Source organism: Lissotriton helveticus, chromosome 1_1, assembly GCF_964261635.1.
Source record: "Lissotriton helveticus chromosome 1_1, aLisHel1.1, whole genome shotgun sequence".
Classification (NCBI taxonomy): Eukaryota; Metazoa; Chordata; class Amphibia; order Caudata; family Salamandridae; genus Lissotriton; species Lissotriton helveticus.
This window is the reverse complement of record NC_136057.1, coordinates 2,011,309,980-2,011,332,119: the sequence shown is the minus strand read 5'-3', so window position 1 is coordinate 2,011,332,119 and position 22,140 is coordinate 2,011,309,980. Positions and strand designations below refer to the sequence as shown.

At 44.4% G+C, this 22,140-nt stretch overlaps 1 protein-coding gene across 3 annotated transcripts in view; it reads left to right on the top strand.

The window, feature by feature from the left end:
- Nucleotides 1–4,061: 4,061 nt before the first annotated feature.
- COL11A1 (collagen type XI alpha 1 chain) overlaps nucleotides 4,062–22,140 on the top strand; it is a 393,245-nt gene continuing 375,166 nt past the window's right edge. For 2 of the 3 annotated variants that reach the window (XM_078644705.1, XM_078644698.1), the window contains exon 1: nucleotides 4,063–4,402. In XM_078644705.1, coding sequence (XP_078500831.1) covers nucleotides 4,285–4,402 — 118 coding nt within the window. In that variant the 5' untranslated portion in view covers nucleotides 4,063–4,284. Of the gene's footprint in view, nucleotides 4,403–22,140 lie in introns of all 3 variants that reach the window. The other variant, XM_078644690.1, reaches the window with a different exon arrangement.

The window sequence follows — 22,140 nt, the reverse complement described above, 5'->3', positions numbered from 1 at the left end:
GTTTCCTGTTTTCTTTTTCCTGTTAGAAGATGCTGTCTATCATAAAATGTAGCTCTTTTATAAGAGTTTCTAACTAGTCTGCGTGGATATCCGAGAGCTAAGAATTTTTCCTTCATTTCATTGGCTCATATGTCAAAATCTGCAATTGTACTACAATTTCTGCGAACACGCAGAAACTGTCCGAAAGGGATACTGTTCATCTGTGACTTTGGGTGAAAACTATTGTTATGTAACAGCGTGTTTCGCGACGTTGGTTTTGTAAATAAATCTACTGATAGTTTTCCATCAACATGTTTAATAAAAATATACAGAAATTCAATTTGGTTGCTACTAGTGGCAGATGTAAATCGTAAATTTTGGTCACAGAGATTTAACCATGTCAGAAACTCATGGAAGCTTTTTACACTGTCTGACCATATAAAGAAAATATCATCAATGAAGCGCCACCATTTCCAAATTGATTCGAAAAATGGCGTGATTTCATTGTAGATATATATGTGTTTGAATGTTGCCATGTATATGTTTGCCACCGTTGGGGCACAAGACGCGCCCATACTTACCCCCTTTGCTTGTTGAAAAAGCTGTCTGTTAAACTCAAAAACATTGTCTTCAAGAACTATCCTAAGACATTTGATGATAAAGTTTTTGTTACAGTCAATGTTCATGAGTTCAATGAACCATTCCTCGGTTTGTATTGCCCCCTCAATTGGTATATTACTGTAAAGACTTTCTACATCAAGAGTTACTAACCATTGCCGCTGTGAATTGAAGGGCACATCGTCTATGAGATTGATTATATGTCGAGTATCTTGGACATATGCCGGGGTCTTACTCACATGAGGGCGCAGAATGGCATCCAAATATTTCGATAACGGTTCTGTAACAGAACCTATCATCGAAACGATCGGCCTGTATGGTGGGTCTTTCTCATTTTTATGGATTTTCGGGGTACCGTAAAGACAAGCCATTTTCGGGTTCTGAACATTTAAGATAGTCATATTCCTTGTCACAGATATCCCCATCTCTAAGGGCCCGATTCACAGAACTAACTTAAGACAAAATCCTAAACTTACTACCATTTTGGTATTCATAGAAGGCACTTACTCATTTTGGTATTCACAGAAGACACTTACTCATTTTGGTATTCCACTTTAGGACTCCTAAATGCCTTCTGTGAATACAGAAAGTCTTAAAATTAGGATTTTTCTCAATTTAGTAGTAGTAAAGTTAGAACTCCTAACTTTAGGACTCCTAAATGCCTTCTGTGAATACCGAAAGTCTTAAATTTAGGATTTTTCTCAGTTTAGTAGTAGTGAAGTTGAGGGAAGTCCTAATTTTAAGAATTTCGGTATTCACAGAAGACATTTAGGATCCTAAAGGTAGGAGTCCTAACTTTACTACTACTAAACTGAGAAAAATCCTAATTTTAAGACTTTCAGTATTCACAGAAGGCATTTAGGAATCCGAAAGTTAGGAGTCCTAACTTTACTACTACTAAATTGCGAAAAATCCTAATTTTAAGACTTTCGGTATTCACAGAAGGCATTTAGGAGTCCTAATGTTAGGAGTCCTAACTTTAATACTACTAAATTGCGAAAAATCCTAATTTTAAGACTTTCGGTATTCACAGAAGGCATTTAGGAGTCCTAATGTTAGGAGTCCTAACTTTACTACTACTAAATTGCGAAAAATCCTAATGTTAAGACTTTCGGTATTCAGAGAAGGCATTTAGGAGTCCTAAAGTTAGGACTCCTAACTTCTGTGAATACCGAAATGAGTAAGTGCCTTCTGTGAATACCAAAATGAGTAAGTGCCTTCTGTGAATACCAAAATAGTAGTAACTTTAGGATTTTGTCTTAAGTTAGTTCTGTGAATCGGGCCCTAAGTGCTTTGTCTGTAATACATTGTATTTTTCTCTTTATTCTCTCAGTTGGGTTTCTACTGATTTTCAGGTAAAAAATGAGGGTCCTATAACATGTCATCTATTTTCCTCACGTTATCAGATGTATTTAAAATTGCAATCCCCCCACCCGTATCACACCTTTTTACTGTGCTGTCTGAGTTGTTTTTAAGGTTAGCTAGAGCTTGATGTTCTTCCAATTAAATATTATAGGGGGTTTTAGTACATATTTAGTTGCTTCAATCACCTTTTGGTAAACTACTTGCTCAAATACAATGGCCTCCGGTGGAACTTGTTCTCCCGTAGGTGTGAAACAAGACTTAGGTTTTAGGCCTGATTTATTTACTTGTGTAGAACAAGTTTCATGTTCAGAGAAAAACAGTTTTAATAGTATTTTACGAAAAAACGCTGTCAGATCATTAAAAAGTTCATTGCTGTTCGCAATGATTGCACAGTGCGGACAAGCATACGGCACTGTGCAATCACCGCGAACGGCATTTTTCTACCGAACTCCACCGCTTGCGGAGCTCCGCATAGGGTGACATGGCTTATTTTGCACTTTGCGTAGTGCAACTTCGCGAACTCTGCCCAGGGTTATTCAAAATTGGAATCATGTACCAAAACAAAGCTGATACTATTTGCAAATGGTGACACACAGGGCGTATTGCCTTTGATTCTCAAACAAGATGTGGATGGAGGGCCTATGTCTCTGGTTTGCCTCCCACATACATTATTGTGTCAATAAAAAGACTGAACGTTGGATGTATCCCCCACTTTCTGAAAGAAAATAACTTTTTGGCTTTTATAAATATCACAAAAGCTCTTTCAGTTCTGTTGTGAGTGGGAGATTTAGGCAAGCTGGACAGTTTCAAAAGGTATCCTTTGCCAGACCCATGAATACATAATGCAGATATGCGGGGAGCTAGCTGGCTGACAGGAATGTGGAAGAGCCCTTGTGGGTTTCGTGTGAGTCAGATCAGGTTCTCCTGAAGAGTCCCATTCTCTTCAGAGCCCTGCTTAACCCCTCCCTTGCTGGCCATAAGTGTAACAAAGGCCCATCTGTGTACACAGGAGACGGGCGTGCAGTGACCACATTTCCAATCTCATAATCCGGTCATGCTAATATACCACGACAAGGAATTTGCTGCAAGCCATAACACGGTTTGCAGTGACTCCTTTACAGTGCGTGCAAGGACACTGGGGCCGTAAGTGCGTCAGGGGGATACTGCAAGCCAAAGAGGCAGCAGCGGCTGTGACGCACATATATCATACTTCAAATTCGGTGCCTGCAACAACCACATACAAGAAAGCCTGCAGCACCACGTGCTTGCTCATTTACTGTTGCTCCGCTCATAACACAGGCGTGTGAAAGTACTCACGGGATTAATTATATTAATGGGAATGGTCCTTAAAGTCGCCTGCGCTTTCGCAATCTATGAACACCCACCAGGCATGCGGTGCGGTAAACTTTCTAAAAGTCATCAGCGTCGTCCTCGATGGTTCATTTATTTGTTTTGACAGGACAACTCCAGATCTGGTACCTGTGTGTAAAAAGACACTGCGCCCAGTCTCCACAGGCTCCTGCTAGCGCTTCTGCACGAGACCTGCACCTACGTATAAAAAAAGAGAAAATTATGATTAGGTATTAGTAGAGAAATAAATATTCACACTATAAATGAGTATCATCCCCCTCCCAGTCACAGAGGGTAAGATGAAATGTCTACATGACAATAACGACCAGGGGTGCACACGAGTACACAAGTCACTGTCCGTGCAGCCAGGAGCTGACATCTGGAAGAAAAGCCATTTGTCTCCGCCTCACACTCTCCTGCCATCCCTTTCATTCCCCGAGTGCTGTGCGGTGCTGTCTGGGGACTGCTTTTGGGGAGGGGGCGGGGGCAGGGCTCGCTACTCGAGGTAGGGGGCTCGGCTGCAGTCCTGGGGAGGGTCTTGCCAATGCAGGGGAGTGTCTTTGCAGGGCTGCCCTTGCAGTCGGTGAGGGTCCTGCCTGGGCTAGAAGTCTCCTCCGGGGGAGGGGCCGTGTTGTCACTCTTCTCTAGGGCGGGGGGCTTCTGTTCGCCCTGGGCCGGCCCTCTGACGGTGGGGCTCTAAGGAGGACCAAAGACACTTTTGCCTTTTGATTAAATCCGGCAACACTCCTTCAGTCTGAAGCCAGGGCACCAGGGAGGACGCATCGCGCCGGGGCCTGCAGCGGCTGGGCACCACCGAGACAAGAGAGCAGCGGATCCCAGGCTCGAGCTCCCCCCTCCACCCTGTCAGCGCAACTTTCCTCCTCACCTATGGAAGTCTAGACCTGGAACTTGGATTGTGGACGGGCACGAGCCGGTGCTGCGCGCTTCCCTTCACAGTTGTGGGCTTTCACCATGGAGATGCAGCGGTGGTCCACAAGGTGGAAAACGAAAAGGTGGCCCTGGGACTCGGCTCTCACTGCACTGCTCATCACCCTTCCCTTGTTGCTGCAGACTGCAGAGGTCAGAGGAGGTAAGAGAGTAGCACGCACGCAGCAGACTCATCTGGTGGATGGGCTAGCGAAAGCCCAAAGAGGCTGAGAGCAAACACAGTGCAGACGCTAGACATCCGACTGAAGTCTGGGCTTCACCAGCCTTTCAAAGAGTCGCTACTACTGCGTAAGTGCCAGGATCCGGCCAGCCGCCCACTCTCGGCACTGTGCTCTGTGGCGCTAGGCGCTAGGGTGCCTGGGAGTCCTCTCGGTCCACACATCCTGCAGAGAAAGGAGGTAGCATTTAGGATAACGGTGCGACTGTACTTGCCTTATCTCAAATCTGTGGCTGTGCTGCCTATTCAATCATGCGCAGTTCCCCTCTATGCAACGGTAAACCATGGGGCATATCTAGCAATAGTGCATCAGGTGCAGTGGCACCGGGACCCTAAGCTATAAGGGGCTGACAGAAACTAAATTAAGTCTGTATTCTGATCCCAAACGAGTTCATTCTCCTTGCTTTCACCGGGGCTACGCTACTGGACAGCCAAGAAAGACCGCCCGGCAAACCTGTGGGATGGTCTTTAATTTGTATTGTACAGAGATACTTTTCGGAAGTAATGTATGAGTGCGTCTCACAGAGCAGGTGGCCTCTTAAGAGTGTTTAAGTAGAAGCACACCACACCGGGCAGGGCTCATGGGGACGTGCCGCAGACCCGCAGCCCGGCTGAGTTGGCTCAGAGCTGCAGGCGCAGGTGGCGGCGGCATTTTCTAACAGCGCCTTTAGAGCTGGGGATGAATCGGGTGATTGTGGAAGCAGTGAGGGACACGGGAGGCTGGTACGTGGCAGTCGAGGTAACTTGATGCAACCAGCAGAGCACAGCACCAGATGATTTGTCCAGAGGAAAAAAAAAAAGCTGAACTCTTTTTTTTTTGTTCCCCTCTCTCTCCAGAGCACTGCCCTCTGGGACCAGTGGTCCGTTAGGTGTCTGTGGACACGGTTACCAGGATGGCATTCCTAGGAGTTTAACGATCGCCCTCATAGGCGGATTCCTGCCCTGCAGGGGAGTGGGCTGTCACATTCAGACGTGTCTGTGGGAAGGGAGGGGGCAGGAGAGTAACTACCTCAGCAGTCTCAGCCCAGGGCTAAATCCGTCCACTCAGCCTGCCCAAGAGGACCGAGCGGTTAGCTCCGGAACAAGGAGCAGCGAGCCCCCTGCCCATCTCATCTCGGTCCCGGCACGTGCACCGGCGTTAGAGCCGGCACTGTACGGATCACAATCGGTTGCAACCAATCCCCCCCCCCCCCCCCCCACTCCCCCCAAGCCGTGGAGCGTGCGGATTCAGATCACGTGGAAACGGGTTGGCACACGTAATGTGCTCCCCGCCACCACTTTAACACATAGTGCTTGTGGCTTCACAGCATGTGCTGCTGTGTGAGCACACCACAGTCAGGGCCATTGGAATTATGCGGCAGAGGAGGGCTACATTATTGGGCAAGGAAGGGCAATCTATGCGGCATAATGCGGCACATTTTGTGGTAATATTACGTCATTATTTTGTCATTTTTACACTTGGCAAAGTGTTGGAGAAAAGAGTTCACCTTAAATAGTACCAATTTAACACCCCAGTACAACAATTTGCAACTGAAAGATGACCAGCCAACCTTTGCAAAAAAAAACTTTGCGGCGCAGGAACTTGAATTGCCATATTTTTTGTAACTTTTGAATCCCTTTGAGCAGAAACACATTTTTTGGGGGTTAAAATTTACACATTAAATAGCAGATGTTGGATGATGTGCAAATGCGGCAACCATAATCATGCGGCAATTGCCACGGTCGCAGAATCGCATGATTCCTGTGGCCGTGATTTTAGTTTGGGCACTGCCACTTTAAGGGAACGTATTTACAGCTTTAGAGAATACACTTATTTAAGCCCCGCACTGTACGTGCCCATGACACGTTTCCTGAAAAGCGAAAACAGAGAAGCTACGGCTCCCTGCTGAATTGTTGTATTTCTTGGCTGTGTGAGAAAAGCATGGAGATTTGAGACATGCTGGCCCTGTAGTAACAGGCTGCCACCTCTGCGAGGGTGGAGTTAGATTTGGGAATGGGTTCTCTATGGTGGAGGCACTAGAGGAGAAGACAATGGCATTTCCCGATAATGCCAGCTTTCTAAGCAGCAGCATCAGTGCCCTCACGCCGAAGACGAGGCTGTGCCCAGTACCGGGCCGTTCCCTGAATCCCCTGTCCGGTTACAACGTTAGGTTGGAAAACCCAGGCATCACCAAGAGGTGGGAGCTACATCTGGGCACGTAGCTGTAGGACCTATTTTGTCCAATCGTGATCTAATTACACGCAGCTTGCCACCGGTTCGAAAAGGGGTGGGGGCGGGGGCCGTCTCAGCCTTTCATCATTCCCAGGTCAATTAAGTTGTTCCCTGGACTGGGTTATAGTAATACTTAGTCTTTGCAGCGCTATAAAATAGCAGGATTGAGGTAGCAAACACTATCTAACACAGGCTATAAAGTTATAAATTTTTACTTTTAGTACGTTTTGTTAATTTTCACATATTTCAGACAGCCAGGCGTGAATACGACTTTAACAACCAAGGTTTGGAGGTGGAAGGGGTGGGGCCGGCTTCTTGGAGGCTGCAAGTACCACTTCTCATTGTTCAATTGGATACTTTTCCTATAAAACACATCCCCTTTCTCCTCAGACAGGATGCTCATGGTGATGATTTCACACAGTCGGTGCTAGCTACTAATTTAAACGCCCTTTGCGCGCAGCCCCTGTCATTAAGGCGTCAGGCCTTCAAAGGGTATGATAAAAGGTTGAGCACCGACGGGGCACCATAAAGTAGCTAAATCGTGGAAGCGAATGGCTCGCAACGTACTCCACAAACTTGATGAAAGCTCAAAGTTGATATAAGGAAAAAGTGAGGCTCCCTATCAGCGGGAGGCAGGAGTAAGGCGTGTATCTCCGGATCTTAACAGCGCACTGCATCCACGAGATTCAGAGCATAGGAGGCACAGTGGCTTCTAGGCGCTGAAAGGGAGCCTAAACTCACCCCACTGCAGCTTGCAATGGAAGTCAGTTGATGAATGAGAGACGAACTTGGCTCCACACTTTGCCCCCGGGTCAGTGCATTGGCGCTGCCCCCTCAGAACACACCACTGTTCATTGTTTGCACACCAGGCTGTCCACCGCACGAGCCCCCACCCAATATCACCACATACCAAAGGTACCAAGAGAGGATGGGAAAGAATGTCTCATAGTGCTCCGAGGCCCCTCGGGTTCCCCACCCGGTGGGAGAGGCAGCATTTCAATATATCTGGCCCGGCGGCCTTTCAGGGGAGGGGACCTGCGACCCTGCTGTACAATTTACGTTTTTACCAACACAAAAAATAGCCCGTGCACTTTTCTAGTTTCTATTTTTTGAGCGCAAATAATATTTTAATAACCCACAGAGTCAATAGTACAACATATGTGTATGTTTAGAATTGCCTTAGCAATCGGTTCCTCGTAGAAGATGCGTTTTATATAAATTCACGCTCAAAAGTGCTATGGAAATAAAGTGAATCATATTCGTGAAAGTACTGTACAAAAGAAGGAAGTGGGTCAGTGTGTGTTGGTGGGAGCTGTGCCTCATAAGCTTCCTTGTCTTAAATACCCCCCCCCCCCCCTCGTACACTCCGCCCCTTCCCGCCTTATTAATGATGCTGTAATGTCCGATACGATTATTGGGCAAAACTGGCTTCTGCTGTTTACGTTAATCTAAATAGTTGTTTTAGAGGCCAGACGGTGTTACGTCATCCTTCAAACCTACCATAATCTGATAACATTTCATCTTTACTGAAACGCAAGTGTTCCTCTTCCCGTTAAAAGAAGCAACGCTTTTGTTAACATAGAGAGCTTAAAATAATCGCGAGTGATTCAGCGGGAGGCCCGCGCGCCCGGAGAGCGGCCGGTGGTCCCTGCTGAGGAGCGTGTCTGAGTCCCAGGGAGCAGCAGGTGAAAGGGTTCTGTCTGCAAAGCACATTCTCCGCGGGCTGCAGAGACAGTAGCGCGAACAGGGCGTCTTATTTAAGAGATTATTGCCGCCCTTTGTAGAGGGGCCGTGCTAAAGACAGGCCGTGCTATACATCTGACACTGAACTATGACTGGTATGCGGCAGGGAGCATCTACATTTCATTCTGAGAGGAGACGCGAAGAGCCACACAAAGGCTGCAGGCAGAGAAGGCTGGTCCGCCCTGCCGCAGAACAAACACTGCTGCTGCCAGGGTGAAGGCAGTGCAGGCAGAGAGGAGGCCACCGGGCAGTCCGGCACTCCGGGATGACAGGGAGCTAGGACGGGGATCAGACAGGCAAAGCTCAGGGAAGGCAGGCATTAAGCAGGCACACTAGCAAGGGAAGAAGAAGGCAGTTCGACAGGCTCTGAGGGTAGAAAGCCCGAAAGCAGGCAGGAATAGGAACAGGAAGCGAGGACGCAGGGTAGGAGGGAGGGTAGACACGGGTGAAAGAAGACATGCAGGTAGGGAGGGAAGGCAGTCAAGCAGGAAGGAAGGTAAAACAGTGATGCAGACAGGGAATCAGGCAGACTAGCAGGCAGGGAGGGTAGAAAGGCATACTGGATGCAGGCAGGGACGAATAGCAGGCAAGCTGATAGGTAGACAAGGACAAAAGCAGGCAGGCTGACAAGGATATTTGAGATGTCCAAGTAGAGAGGCAGGTGTCCAGGTGTACACCTACACATTTAGATCACCAGGCAGACATTTCCAGGTATGCAAAAGACTTCGGACCCAATGAAGAGTAAAGTTACTAGTGCGGAATCTCCCCACTGAGAACTGCAGGGCAGAGGATAACCCCCCCCCCCCCCCACCCTCCAGCGGAACTCCATACTCGTAACTTTACGACACGTAAGCCCATTCATGAAGCGAGCCCAAAGTAAACAGGGACAAAACAAACACTGGCTCCCACTGATGAAGCCTCCTTCCGCCAGGCTTATTATTCTATCTTCTTACTCAACCATGACTGGCTACTGAATGGTTTCCAAGTCTTAGTGCAGTGTACTGTTGCTTGCCAGCACACCCTACTGCTGTCAGCTACTGTGCACGGCAAGCCACAGATGTGGAGCAGCGTTACACTTGGCAAAGGGCTATTTGTTTCATTGAATTATGGCCAGAACACTTCAACAGGCTTTGGAGGCAACAGAGCCAAGGCCTGATACCGAACAATGATGTCAGGGATGGGGTGTGTTGAGTGATAACTGCTTCTGCCAGCGTTCTGCATAGAGAGGTGCAGACAGCTTCTGCATGGGGAACTGGTAAAACCAAAGTGGGGTTGACCCATCAGTGACCACAGACGTGGTCTGCAACAAATCTCACCGTGGTTTGCGAATTAGTGGGTCTGCGTTCAGTTTGGTAAAAAAATAAGCAATGTTTGTTGTGCTGATTGCAGTGGTCTGTGGTCAATCAGTTTGGTGTAATACACAGCCACCCTCACTTGCTTTAGCAGTTTTAGTTGTTTTTATTTAACTTCTCCTGTATTTATCAATAAACCCCAGAAATTGATCAAAGGACCTTCTTATGAATTTGGTGATATTACCCCAAGGTTGACATAGATCAGACAAGGAATTTATTTACAATAGCTTCCCCGGAGTTCACATAAGTTGAACGCCTTTGTGCAGCAAAGTGGTGTGAATTAAATTGTCTCTTATAAATATTAAGATATCTCTTTGCATTGATTCAGATACTTTGTCACACAAGCACATTTAATAAATTCGCTTTAATGATTTCACGGTGATCTGCGTACAAAGTACCACATGTATTATGGTTCATTTCATGCCAGATAACATCACATCATCTACTGCAAGTAAGACAAAACTTCACTTTTCTGTACACAAACTCATACATTATTTCCATTTCTATTCACACTCTTGGATTTTCCATACCTATACCTGTATATTTCTTACTGATTTCTTATTAAAAAAGTGATCTATTTTTAGTTTTAATTGCTGAGCTATTATGGATTTAAAACCTGGGCCACTGGAAAGATTTTGACTCATTGCACATTCCAGACAGTCTGAGACCACCCACCCCTCCTCCCGGAAGGAACTGAGTAAGAGTCACAAAAGAGCTTTACAGATGTTACACGAAAGTCTAGAGACGAATGTATGGAAAGTGTGGTACAGACATATGTTCATGATTTTTCTCAATTTGTCTCCCCGCTGGCAATTGTTCCTCTATGAGACTACTGGTTTTGAGTTTGATGTCAAAGTTTATGACTTTCCCTGCAATTCAGTAGTTTGTGTGTGGCAATCTATGTCATCTTCAAGATTGGTTAGGTTTTTGTTCCACAACTCATTTGATAATCCTTTCATCAATAACTCGTGCATTCTCTAAAATCTGTGAGTGAGACAGAGTATGGCAAAATAATAAACATAGATGTCAAAGGAGAGCAAGCTACATTGAGAGACAGTAAAAAAATCCATTAACATGCATCATGCTATATTTGTGTTATGCTTACTCATACCACTGACTGTAGTTATGGATAAATGGAACACTCATATAACATTATGTTATTTGTGTTTACTAATAGCCTAGCCAACCCTTACCAAATCATTACACAAAAATGAGATCACATTGGGATTGGCCAATAGGATTGTGAATATTTTCTCACACATTTCAACTGGGTTTGCATTAATCTCTATCCCCTCCTCAACGCTACTTTTCATCACACTTCATTGACAGCTACAAATTTCTTTGATTTGAAGAGATGCTGTGTTGCAAATAGTGAGAACTGGTGAGTGAAATTTTGAGAAAGATAGGCCCTCTAGTGGATTTGCATCCATTATTTATACTGCATCATTGCAAGGAATCTGGAACATGGTCTGAAAGCATAGCTGGTGATCCCCATGTGATTGTAATTAAGAATTGTATAGGTGGTGTGTGATAATCTGGTGTTACAGCATTTAATTCAATAACTAAAATCAATGGCTATTTTATATTATTACGGTTGCCTGAGGAGAGGGCATTGAATTGTACAATGGAGCATGCTGTGGCAGAAAGGGGAGACTGCCAACAATATGATGTAACATAGATGTTCTTCACTGAAAATTCATGAAGAAGAAGCCCACAGCTGACCTGAACCAACTGAGCAACTTCCAGCTCATCTTCCTTATCCCCTATCCAGCCAAAGAGATTGAGAAGGCCATCATAAGCAGCTCACAACCCACCTCATACTTCACCATCTCTTAGACAACACTTAATCAGGTTTCAGAAAGAACCAAAGCACTAAAACAGCACTCATTGCGTTCACTGACAGCATTTGAATCATCCTGAACCAAGGAGAAACAGTGGCCCTCATACTGCTAGACCACCTCCCCATGGCCTTCAACACTATCTCCTATAAAACCTTCATCAGAAGAATCCATGAGATTGGCATACAAGGATCTGCTCTCAAAGGAATCTCTTCCTTCCTCACAGGAAGAACCCAAACGGTCAGGCTGTCACCCTTCACATTAGAGACCAAGAGGTTGGTATGTGGTGTGCCACATGGATCCTCTCTCAGCACCACTCGTTTCAACATGTACATGGTGCCACTTGCGTACATATTCAAATCACAAGACATCACCATCATCTCCTACGCCAATCACATCAAAGTCATCCTCTCCCGGATGGACAAGACAACCACCATCAGTACCAACTCCACCAACTGCATGACCATTGTGCCAGACTTGATGTGAACCAACTCCCTATAGCTCAACTCCGACAAGATGGAAGTACTGGCCTCTGGCAATAAGATATCCCAATGGGACTCCATCTGGTGGCTGTCAGAACTCGGGCCAACACCCACACCCACAGACCATGCAAGAAATCTAGGGATCATCCTAGACAACAAGCTCAACAAGATGGCTCAAGTCAATGCGGTGTGCACCTCCTACTTTCACATCCTACAGACACTACTAAAGATCTTCAAAAGGTTGCCTCAGAGCACCAGACGGACAATCATGTAAGCACTTGTCACCAGAAGATTGGCAACAGTCTCCACGCCAGAATCTATAAACAGCCCCTACATTGTCTCCAGATCATCCAGAACACCACTGAAAGACTCATACACGACCTCCCAGGCAGCACCCACATCACACCTCACCTCAAGAAGCTTTGCTGGCTCCCAATTTATTAGCACCGTCAATTCAAACTTCTAAAACACTATACAAAGCCCTCACAACACAGGACCAGACTATCTGAACAACTGCATACACTTTCACCAACCCACTGGAGCCCTCTGCTCTGCTTCACTCTCACTCACACACATTTGTTGCATCAAATCAAAACTGGATGTCGCTCATTCTCGTACATCACACCTAAGACATGGAACAACCTCTGTGAACACCTCAAATCATCCTCCTCTCTTCTTTAATTCCACAAGAAGCTGAATATCTGGCTCTTCGTATACACATCTTGGGGACCACACACCTACCCACCTATCCAAGTGCCTGGATACCCTCTTGGGTGATTAGTGTACTATACAAATCAATGTAATATAACATGGGGTTGAGCACAGATATGAATTTTTCAGTTCAGCAGAAATATTGCCATGTCATTGGCAAGATTATGAGAAAGATTGCACACAGCACCACCGCAGCAATGACTGATTAACAGAGTTTGCCTGCAGGATAGCCACAGTTATTCCTTCTGGGTTTAACCTTTCATATGTTAAAACATATTCTCCTGTTGTCCGTAAAAAACGATTAAAGCCATCAATGCAGTGCAAAATACAGTCTGGATCTAGCAAAGTGTGGGGCAACAAAGAAAACAATTATACCTCAAAAACATTATCCAAGTCAAAGTTTCTCAATTTCGTGGTAAACGTGCTTTAAGATGTATAAAATATGTAGAAGGAAGCAGTATTCTCACACTCTTCCTACCTGGACATGCTATATAAAGTTACATCCTACTCACCCACTACTACTAATTTTATGGTACTGATAACTATACTTGTACACTGAATTTTGACATGTTTTAGACACAAAGGTGCATTAATGTCCTTGAGTATGTACATTAATAATCACCCATTGTCCTCAATATGTGATATTTGTGATGATAACCTTCACCAATTCAATATCAGTCCAGCTAGTGCAATTCATCTCACTGTATTTGACTAAATTATTTTACGTACATGTGCTGTTGAGAAATGTCCTCTTTTAGTGATGGGTAAGACATGATGAGTGAAAGATTATTAACTGTGGGTCTTTTGAGAGCTAGACTCAGGATTACCAAACGTTAATGCCAGTTTGGAAAATCCTCAACAGATAATAATGTTATAAGTGTGAGTTTGGAAGAAACACATTATCAGAGACCAAAAAGAAATATTATGGCATACATAATTTACTAAAGACCTGATGAAACTTGGGTTGCTGTATTTTATGTTATCATATCGGACCTAAAAAAAACTGTACTCCATAGTTTAGAAAAGAAGAAGACTCTCTACACTGGAACTACTTTTATCACAGAAGGGAGATTAAGAACATTCAATAAAAGAGTCCTTAAAGAGAGAAGGGCAAGGAAGTCTATACCAGCAAATTCAAATAAAGGATCACTAAGAGATACAACACATGAAACAAGCAAAACAAACATAGTTAAGACTTGCAATGCTCTATCAGGATTATGGGGCTTTACCCCAACAAAGAAAAAAGTGGAACAAGTCATGTAATGGCAAACAAAATAGCAGAATGCAAAACACAGACAGTTGTGAACTACATTACGTACAAAATGTATGTGATAGTTACAATTCATTATATAGTTAAAAATACCTGACCACTTACGTGATAATAGGGGATAAAAAATACCAGAGCACAAGCAATGTGTGTGAAGTGAAGATTGTAAGCATAGTAAAATTGATCTCAGTCTTGCATTCATAACCTCAACTATTAGTTGATATTTGGAAGTTGATACATTCAATTGAAGACTAACATCCATAGCACCCTACAAACCTCACCTCCCACATCCCTGCAGAATCCATAGGTGGTCATCCTGTGGCCTGCTCCATTATTAGCACCTATGCTGAGGTAATAAGGCAACAATCAAAGCTGTCTCCTGACCCACTTACCCATTCACTTAGAACCGAGTTAGAACTAGATAGAAGGAGGAAGGTATATTCTCTACTTCTGTGCTATTCCTATTACTTTGGTTAGCATGTGCAGACGCTATGCAGCAGATTCGACCAACTATATAGCGAAGTACAGATGATAAATGTCACCAAGGCATCATTCCTCTGATGCTATCATCAACAATGTCCAGAAGGGAGAGACCATAGTTTGGCACAGAGCCCCTTCATTGCAACTAATTTGTGCCTGTCCTGAGATCTATGATGTGTCCTTTCCTTGTTACTACAAAAAAAGAACACAACAGTAGCATAACAAAGGTCCCCTCAGCCCCCGTGATGCAGGGAGCCCAGAGCTCCAGGGGGCCCCCTCAGCATAGTATCCTGGTGTGACAGCTCCTGACTGAGTTCAGAGGGGGGCCCCTCCATGTAGTTTGCAAGGGGGGGGCTCAAGTAAATAAATAACACAATAGTAGTGGGCAAGAGGACCCTTAATGGCCCTCTGCTGCGTGTATTAAAACACCACTTCACACAATAAGGAGCATACGGAAGAGGTTATGCGGGGGTCTCTTTCCCCCACATTTCCAGTTCCCAACGTGCACATGAGTATGGCCACAAATTGGATTTTGTGATGTGGCTGCAAGACTCCTAAGGCACAGATGGCTGAACACACACTAGCCTCTTCATTCACTGTACTGCAAAGAGGGAAGCTAGAAATGTGCTACTTGCTAACCTCATCTTGTCATGGGTTCAGAGATTTTCTATTTCCTTTCAGTCTCTTTGATTTTGCCTGGAGTGACTATACACACATTTACTCCTAGTTATTTCAACTTTTTTGTTTAAAAATTGATGTATAATACTGCAACACGTTTCAATTTCTTTATTTAATGTAACATTAAAATGAAAGAGAAATCTACAAACGGAGTATGCCACAGAAAATTGTAGGGAAAATAAGCTAGAGCAAACTTAGCCATTGGAATTTGGTAAATGCATCTCACAGCATAGTAGACAGAATAACAATATTTCAGGAAACGTATGTGAAAAAAAGTTCAAATCTTAAATCTAATATGTTGCGCAGAGAGGGTCACATAACACAAGTCTCTCTTCACTATATATTGCATTGGTAAAGGCATCCCACGTGACATTGCAAATTACACATCAAATTAGATTGTTAATTTAATCACATATGGCTTTCCTTGCTTCCTAGTTGCCAGCATCAGTGTATTCCCAGGGCAGCAAGTATTATTGGCACCTGGGCATGTCCAGAGGTCAACATGTGTGCTGTGGCGATGAGAATGATCTGTTGTGAGTCCATGTAGCAAATTCTCACACGGGAATCTTTCCCAGTCTAGGAACATCACAGAAAGGAACACATGTACCTAATTTCCTGCGTAACCACACTTGAAAGTTAAACCGGAAAGGACTTATGTTGTGTGAGGTGTACTGGTGGTGAAGTTCAAACACAAACTAGTCTTGTGTTTAATTCAAACCAGTATTACACCTATACCTGACATTTTCTGCTTTAAATGGACAGGTAGAAGTACTGGTACTCACTATCCAGAGGATATATTTACTTCAGGCACTCAATATCGGAGAGTGCCTGGCCAATTAAAGCACTGCATACACATGAACTGCAAAATGAGGAGACCTGTGCAGTAACGCCGCCACCGCCGAGAGTCAGAAAAACTTACCTGAGGGCTAGAGGACGTAGCCCATTTCGCCGCCACCGCCGCTAAGAGTCATAATACACCAGACTCCGCGCCGCCGCTCCGGGAGACTGCAAATCCCGGCAGGCACCGCGGCGGCGCGTCAGAGTGACGCGGAAGCGCCCTGAGAGCGCCAACGACAAACCCATAAAGGCGGAGTACCCCCGCGTCGCGGGACGCGAGCGGGACGCCCGGGGCTAAGCCCGGGCAAAGGGCGGGCCCTCTACGGCCCTCATCGGCAGGAGGAGGCAGGGGCAGGGCCAGAATCCCTGTCAGAAGCACAAGAGGCAATCAACGGACCAAGTAAGACTGTATTGTTTCTAACAGCCCCACATACTTTTTACTTAGTTGCCTAGGCTCTGCGCTACATTAGCTATAATGTCGAAAAAGAACCAAGGTCCTCAAGCTAATAATATGAAGAACTATTTGGTCCAGACTGTGGAAAAAATCAACTCCCAAAGGAGAGACTCATTGGGTCTTAGTCAGTCACCTGACCTACGTTGTTTATCCCCCTCCCTAATCCCATTACCGGATGATATAGTCCCTTTACAGACCTTCCCTGATGCCAGTTATATGTGTCCGAAACCACTGGAATCCGGCCCCATGACCAGTAACGTACCATCTGGATCTGGCTCCGAGGTTCTCTTAGTGGACCTTGGGAATCAAGTGGTCAGCGATGAGGACCAGGAAATTCTTGCATCCCCCACCGATGATGATACCTCTATTACTGAATTTCCCTCCTGTTCGGATTCCGGGAAAAATAAAAATCCACCTAGGCGAGGTGGTCTGAGATCTGGGACTAGGAGGAAGAGGGTTAATACCCCAAAAGTTCCTCCTAAGGAGACTCGAGGGGGGCGTGCAAAGTCTACCAATACCATTGATGAGGACTTATTCGATAGACTCACTGAGTTAATTGATGTGAAAATCAAAATCATCGTCAAGCCTTTGCTTTCTAAAATCGATAAACTTCAATCCGAGATTAAAAAATTGGGAGGGCAGATGAACAAACTAACTGAGGGGGTTGACTGTGTTAAGACAGCTGTGGTAAATATGGGTAAGAGTAGAAGTCAGGATGATGATCAAGAGAGGGTGATTCCAGTTGTAGCCCCTAGTAATTCACCATCCCAGCTTCCTGACCAACCTTTTGGCAGTTTAGGTACCAGTAGAGGGGAGGGCTCCTTAACGGTTGAGATACCCCCTGCTCAAGACCAGCCAACTGACCCACTTCAATTTATAGTTGAAGCCTCCCCGGTCGTCCTAGTTCTGGCGAACGTCCCACCACTAGAAGCTGGTACTGAGGAATTTCCATCGTCCCTGTCTAATAAAGCCCTACAGTGGCTAACAACAAATATGAGATTAGCTCCAGGGGGTGGGCGGCAGCTGGCCCAGGAAATTAAAACAGCCAAAAGGGTCTCATGGCTGGGCAATCGCCCTAAAAAATTTAAGGGGGATTGCGTAGCAGTAAGTTTTACTCACACAGGGGTGTTACCCAACATCCTAATTAACTTACTCCCACCACAACGCAGGCAGGGTTCTGTTGTACCATTGACACTTAAATTCTTTTATGGTGAACAACAGAATGTCACATACCCTAAAACACCAGCTTTTGCCTGGGATTCTAACCCTGATACACACCAGAGATGGGGTTTTGAACAAACTCGCAATACAGTGAATCATTCTGTACCCCAAGGGTTTCAGAATCCTTTTGCTCAACCCCTCTCACTGTCCAACCGCTTTGCACCCCTTTCATTTTTAGACCACAATGATTGACTTCAGCCAGAACAACCCGTAAAGCCTAGGATCAATGTGCCTGTTTTTAGTATCCTTACCTGGAATATTGCTGGCATTAAGACAAAGGCAGATAATGCAACCTGGTTAGATTTTATATCCACGTATGACGTTATCGCCTTTCAGGAAACCTGGGACACTAACAACACCTTTTCTCTTGATGGCTTCAGCTACTTTAGTATTCCTGCCGTGGCTAGCTCAGCAGGAAGGGCTAAGGGGGGCTTGATTAGCCTGTTTAAACTTGATATTAAGGGATGCCTTAAGGTACTAGCCTCAGGTTCAGAACACTGCCTTATCGTTGAACTGTCTCATGCTGAGTCTCCTAATATTTTGTTTATTAATTTTTATAACCCCAATGCTGCCGATTGTACGTCATATAGTCTCGGTAGATTGGATGATTTCCTGTCAGTCTACAGTGAGGATGTTAATGTATTCGAAATTATTTTTTTAGGGGATTTTAATATTCATCCGTGCTTATTATCATGTGTTTGTGATGACGTTGAATCCCCCCCGAACAGTGCAATGGTTCATCTGGCGCACAACAAGCAGGGGGAATGTCTAGAAAACTTTCTTGCTAGATGGAACCTTTATGAATCTAGTTGTGGGGAGGAGGATAGGGCCCCTACTTTTAAGGGCTCAGACAATGGCTCTATCATTGATTATATTTTTATCTCTGCATGTTTTTTATCTAATGTTTTTATGTATAGAACTGTGATATCTGTTTTTAGTGACCACAACCCAGTTTCTCTGGATATAGGAGAGGGTGGATTATTAGGACGCATCCATGGTTCAACCTTTATGGATGGACCAATTAAAGTTAAGGACCAAAGACGCAGACTCAAATGGGACAGCTTAACCCCAGAACCATTCATTCAGGAACTTTTGTTAGACGCTGAGGAAGAGGTTGGGGTCTGCTTATCGAATGATGCTAATGATGGGGATGTCATTCTCGCATTTACCAATATATGCTGTAAGATAAGTGGTAGGCTCTCTGTGATCAGTAAGACCAAGACAAAACCTCCTAAAAGATGGTTTGATCACAGTTGTTCCCTAGCACATTCTGTGCTGCTTAACGCCCTCAAATCCGATCCAAAGGATCGTGACTTTATTAGGACTAGTAGGGCCTTATATAAAAAAGCTATTGCAGCCAGAAAGAAAGAGCTTAAAGATGAAGCTTGGGCGCAACTTACAGATTCAGCCATATTAAAAAATAGTGGGGAGTTCTGGAGAATTGTTAATCAACCCCTTCTCACAGGCGAGGATAACTCCCCTCTGGAAGCAAATATTCCAGATCAGGACTGGATTCAACACTTCAGAGAGATATACTCAGGCCAGTCTCTAGCTAAGAATAGTGCTTATGAAGAGTCTACTATCATACTGGGTAACCACTTGCACTTTGAAGTTGAGGACATTTTAGACGCCATTAGTCGAACTCTGACAAAAAAGGCACCGGGACCGGATGGTGTTCCGGCCGATGCCTTTAAATGTTTTCCCAACTTCTGGTCAAGATTGCTTTGCAGGGTTTTTAACGCCTTAAACCGTGACAATATCCCGAAGTCCTGGAAAACTTCAACTATTATTCCGGTTTTTAAAAAAGGCAATAGGCAGGACCCTGTATGCTATAGGCCCATTTCACTGATAGACTCCTCAGTCAAAATCTTGGGGAGAGTTCTATTAGCAAAACTGAATACATGGGCCACCGAGAACAACATCTTGAGCAACGTGCAATACGGGTTTAGACCCAAGAGAAGCACCCTGGACCAGTGCCTCAATCTCCACCTACTGATTGAGAAATACACCAGAGCTAAGGATGGGTCCATGTACCTAGGGTTCATGGACCTCTCCTCTGCATTCGATATGGTCAATAGATCTAAGCTTTGGGGTAAATTGGTTGAGATGGGTCTGGACAGATCTATAGTCAGCTTACTGTCCGACCTGCATTCTGGCCTGTCTGCTAAAGTTAGAGTCTCTAATGATGGAAGATGTACTGAAGTGTTTGCTTCGGAAAGAGGTGTCCGTCAGGGATGCATCTTGGCACCTCTACTGTTCACGCTGTATGTGAATGCCTTAGAGCCCGCCCTAAGAGGGGTCACCTGCGATATTCCACGTGCGGGGGAACAGGGTATTCCAGTTCTCCTGTACGCGGATGACGCGGTGCTTCTGGCGCGAACAGGAGTGGGGCTACAACGGCTGCTGGATGCTTTTGAATCCTTCATGGGTTCCTTAGACCTGAAAATTAACGCAAAAAAATCCCAGATTATGCTTATGGGTCTGGCCTCAAGGAAATCCGCCCATAAAACCTTTCTCTGCGGAAGGGAAAAACTTGTTCGGGTTACTACTTTCCCCTATCTAGGGATCACTTTTGACGAAAAAGGTAGTTGGGGCCCTCACGTAAAAAGTAGAGTAGCTACACTGGCTAGAACTTCCGCGGCCCTTCATGGCTTTTCAAAAAGATTAGGGGGCAGGCCTTTTGAAGCTATTAGTAAAATATACAAAGCCAAATGTATCTCTGTAGCTTCATATGGGAGCTCCCTTTGGGGGCATAAAAGAGTTGACCCCATACAGACCGCGGAAAACAGATTTTTCAGATTAGTTTTGGGCGTCCCGCAGTCAACCCCATCCTATACTGTCCACCAGGAGATAGGAGAAGGCTTCATTAGCGATATGGTTAGAATAGCCCCATTAATCGCATGGCTCAAGCTGTGGCTTAATCCTGAAATTTCCCTAAACCATTCCATAATAAGGGACTGTTTGACCCTGGATAATGTACACAAGATTGGATGGTTAAAGTACATTAAGGACAGTTTTTGTAGGTTGGGGAGGCCTGAACTTTATACAGCCATTGACTCTATAACATCCAATGACGTTGTATTCATCAAGGCTGCTATGAAAGACCTTCTTTCCTTGGAGAGGGAGGAAGTCGAGCTACAGAAACCCTGTGTTAGGGCCAGCCTCCTGCTGGCTATACCTAGTGGTCCTGACAACTACCTTAATGTGGTGACTAACCCTTATCATAGGTTCATTTTAACCCGTTTTAGACTTAACCTAATTCATTTTAACTTGGGTTTTTACTCTGAGTGGAGTACCCCGGAAAAGGCCCCGCCATGTTCATGTGATCTTTTTTCAGATCAGAGCACAATGCACTTTATAATGTTTTGTAGCCATTATAACGATGCCCGGAGGCAGTTTCTCGTTCCTATACTTAAGGAAGCGGGATTCATTCTGGTCCGACTTGCTCTTATTTACCTACAAATGTTGCAAACTCCCAGGATCATGTTTTTCGTGGCAAATTTCCTGGTAAGAGCAATAAGATGCAGGAATACCAGACTCAAGAGTGCAGACTTGCTTATTAACTAGTCGGGCTGATGGCAACTTCAGGTTAATGAATTTTAGATCAAAGTGTGTATCTTAGTAGAACAATTATTCGGGGATTATTCCTTGGGATATTGCACTTTATCATGTACTTTACTATTAATGTACTTTAACACCACGCAATTACAAAGTCTTAATGATTTGCACATGGTACATTGCTTTTTATCTGAAATGCTCTTTTTTAAAGTTTTAACTGTTTTTTAATTGTTTTTAATCTGCTTTTTTTTTTTATTATTCATGTTATTTGTTGTTTTTTATGCCATTGTCTTTGTATGATATTAAGTTATCGCAATAAAGAACTTTGACTGACTGAGTGCCACACCTTTTGTCTGGCTTAGTAACTTCTATGTACAGTATTTTAGTACATTTTATTTATGTTGTATGTTAAATATATCTATGACAGTACATGCAAAATTTAAAACCTAATATTGGGAGAAAGAGTCTAAATTATTACACTTTGGCCACACAGCCAATAGATATGGTTAAGCCAAGGCGAACAATATTGTTCCTGACTTGAATCAACATTTTGAAAATAACATTAAAATAAGTTTAAATAAAATTATGTTTCGGTTTCTTGTAGTGAACTAGATCGACGTAAATTTATGGCTAAACCATTTCAGCTCAGAGTGAATCCATTTTTCAGAGGTATTTTTGAGTGTGACTTTTGGAATTCGTACTCAAGAGTTTGAGCAAACACTAAAATAAATTCAGTTTGCATTTTAAGTCTCAAAATGTTATTTAAGGTCTAAGAATGTAAAGTAAGAGCAATTTCTTCAGCATTTGAAGAATGGCACACCTTCTCAAAC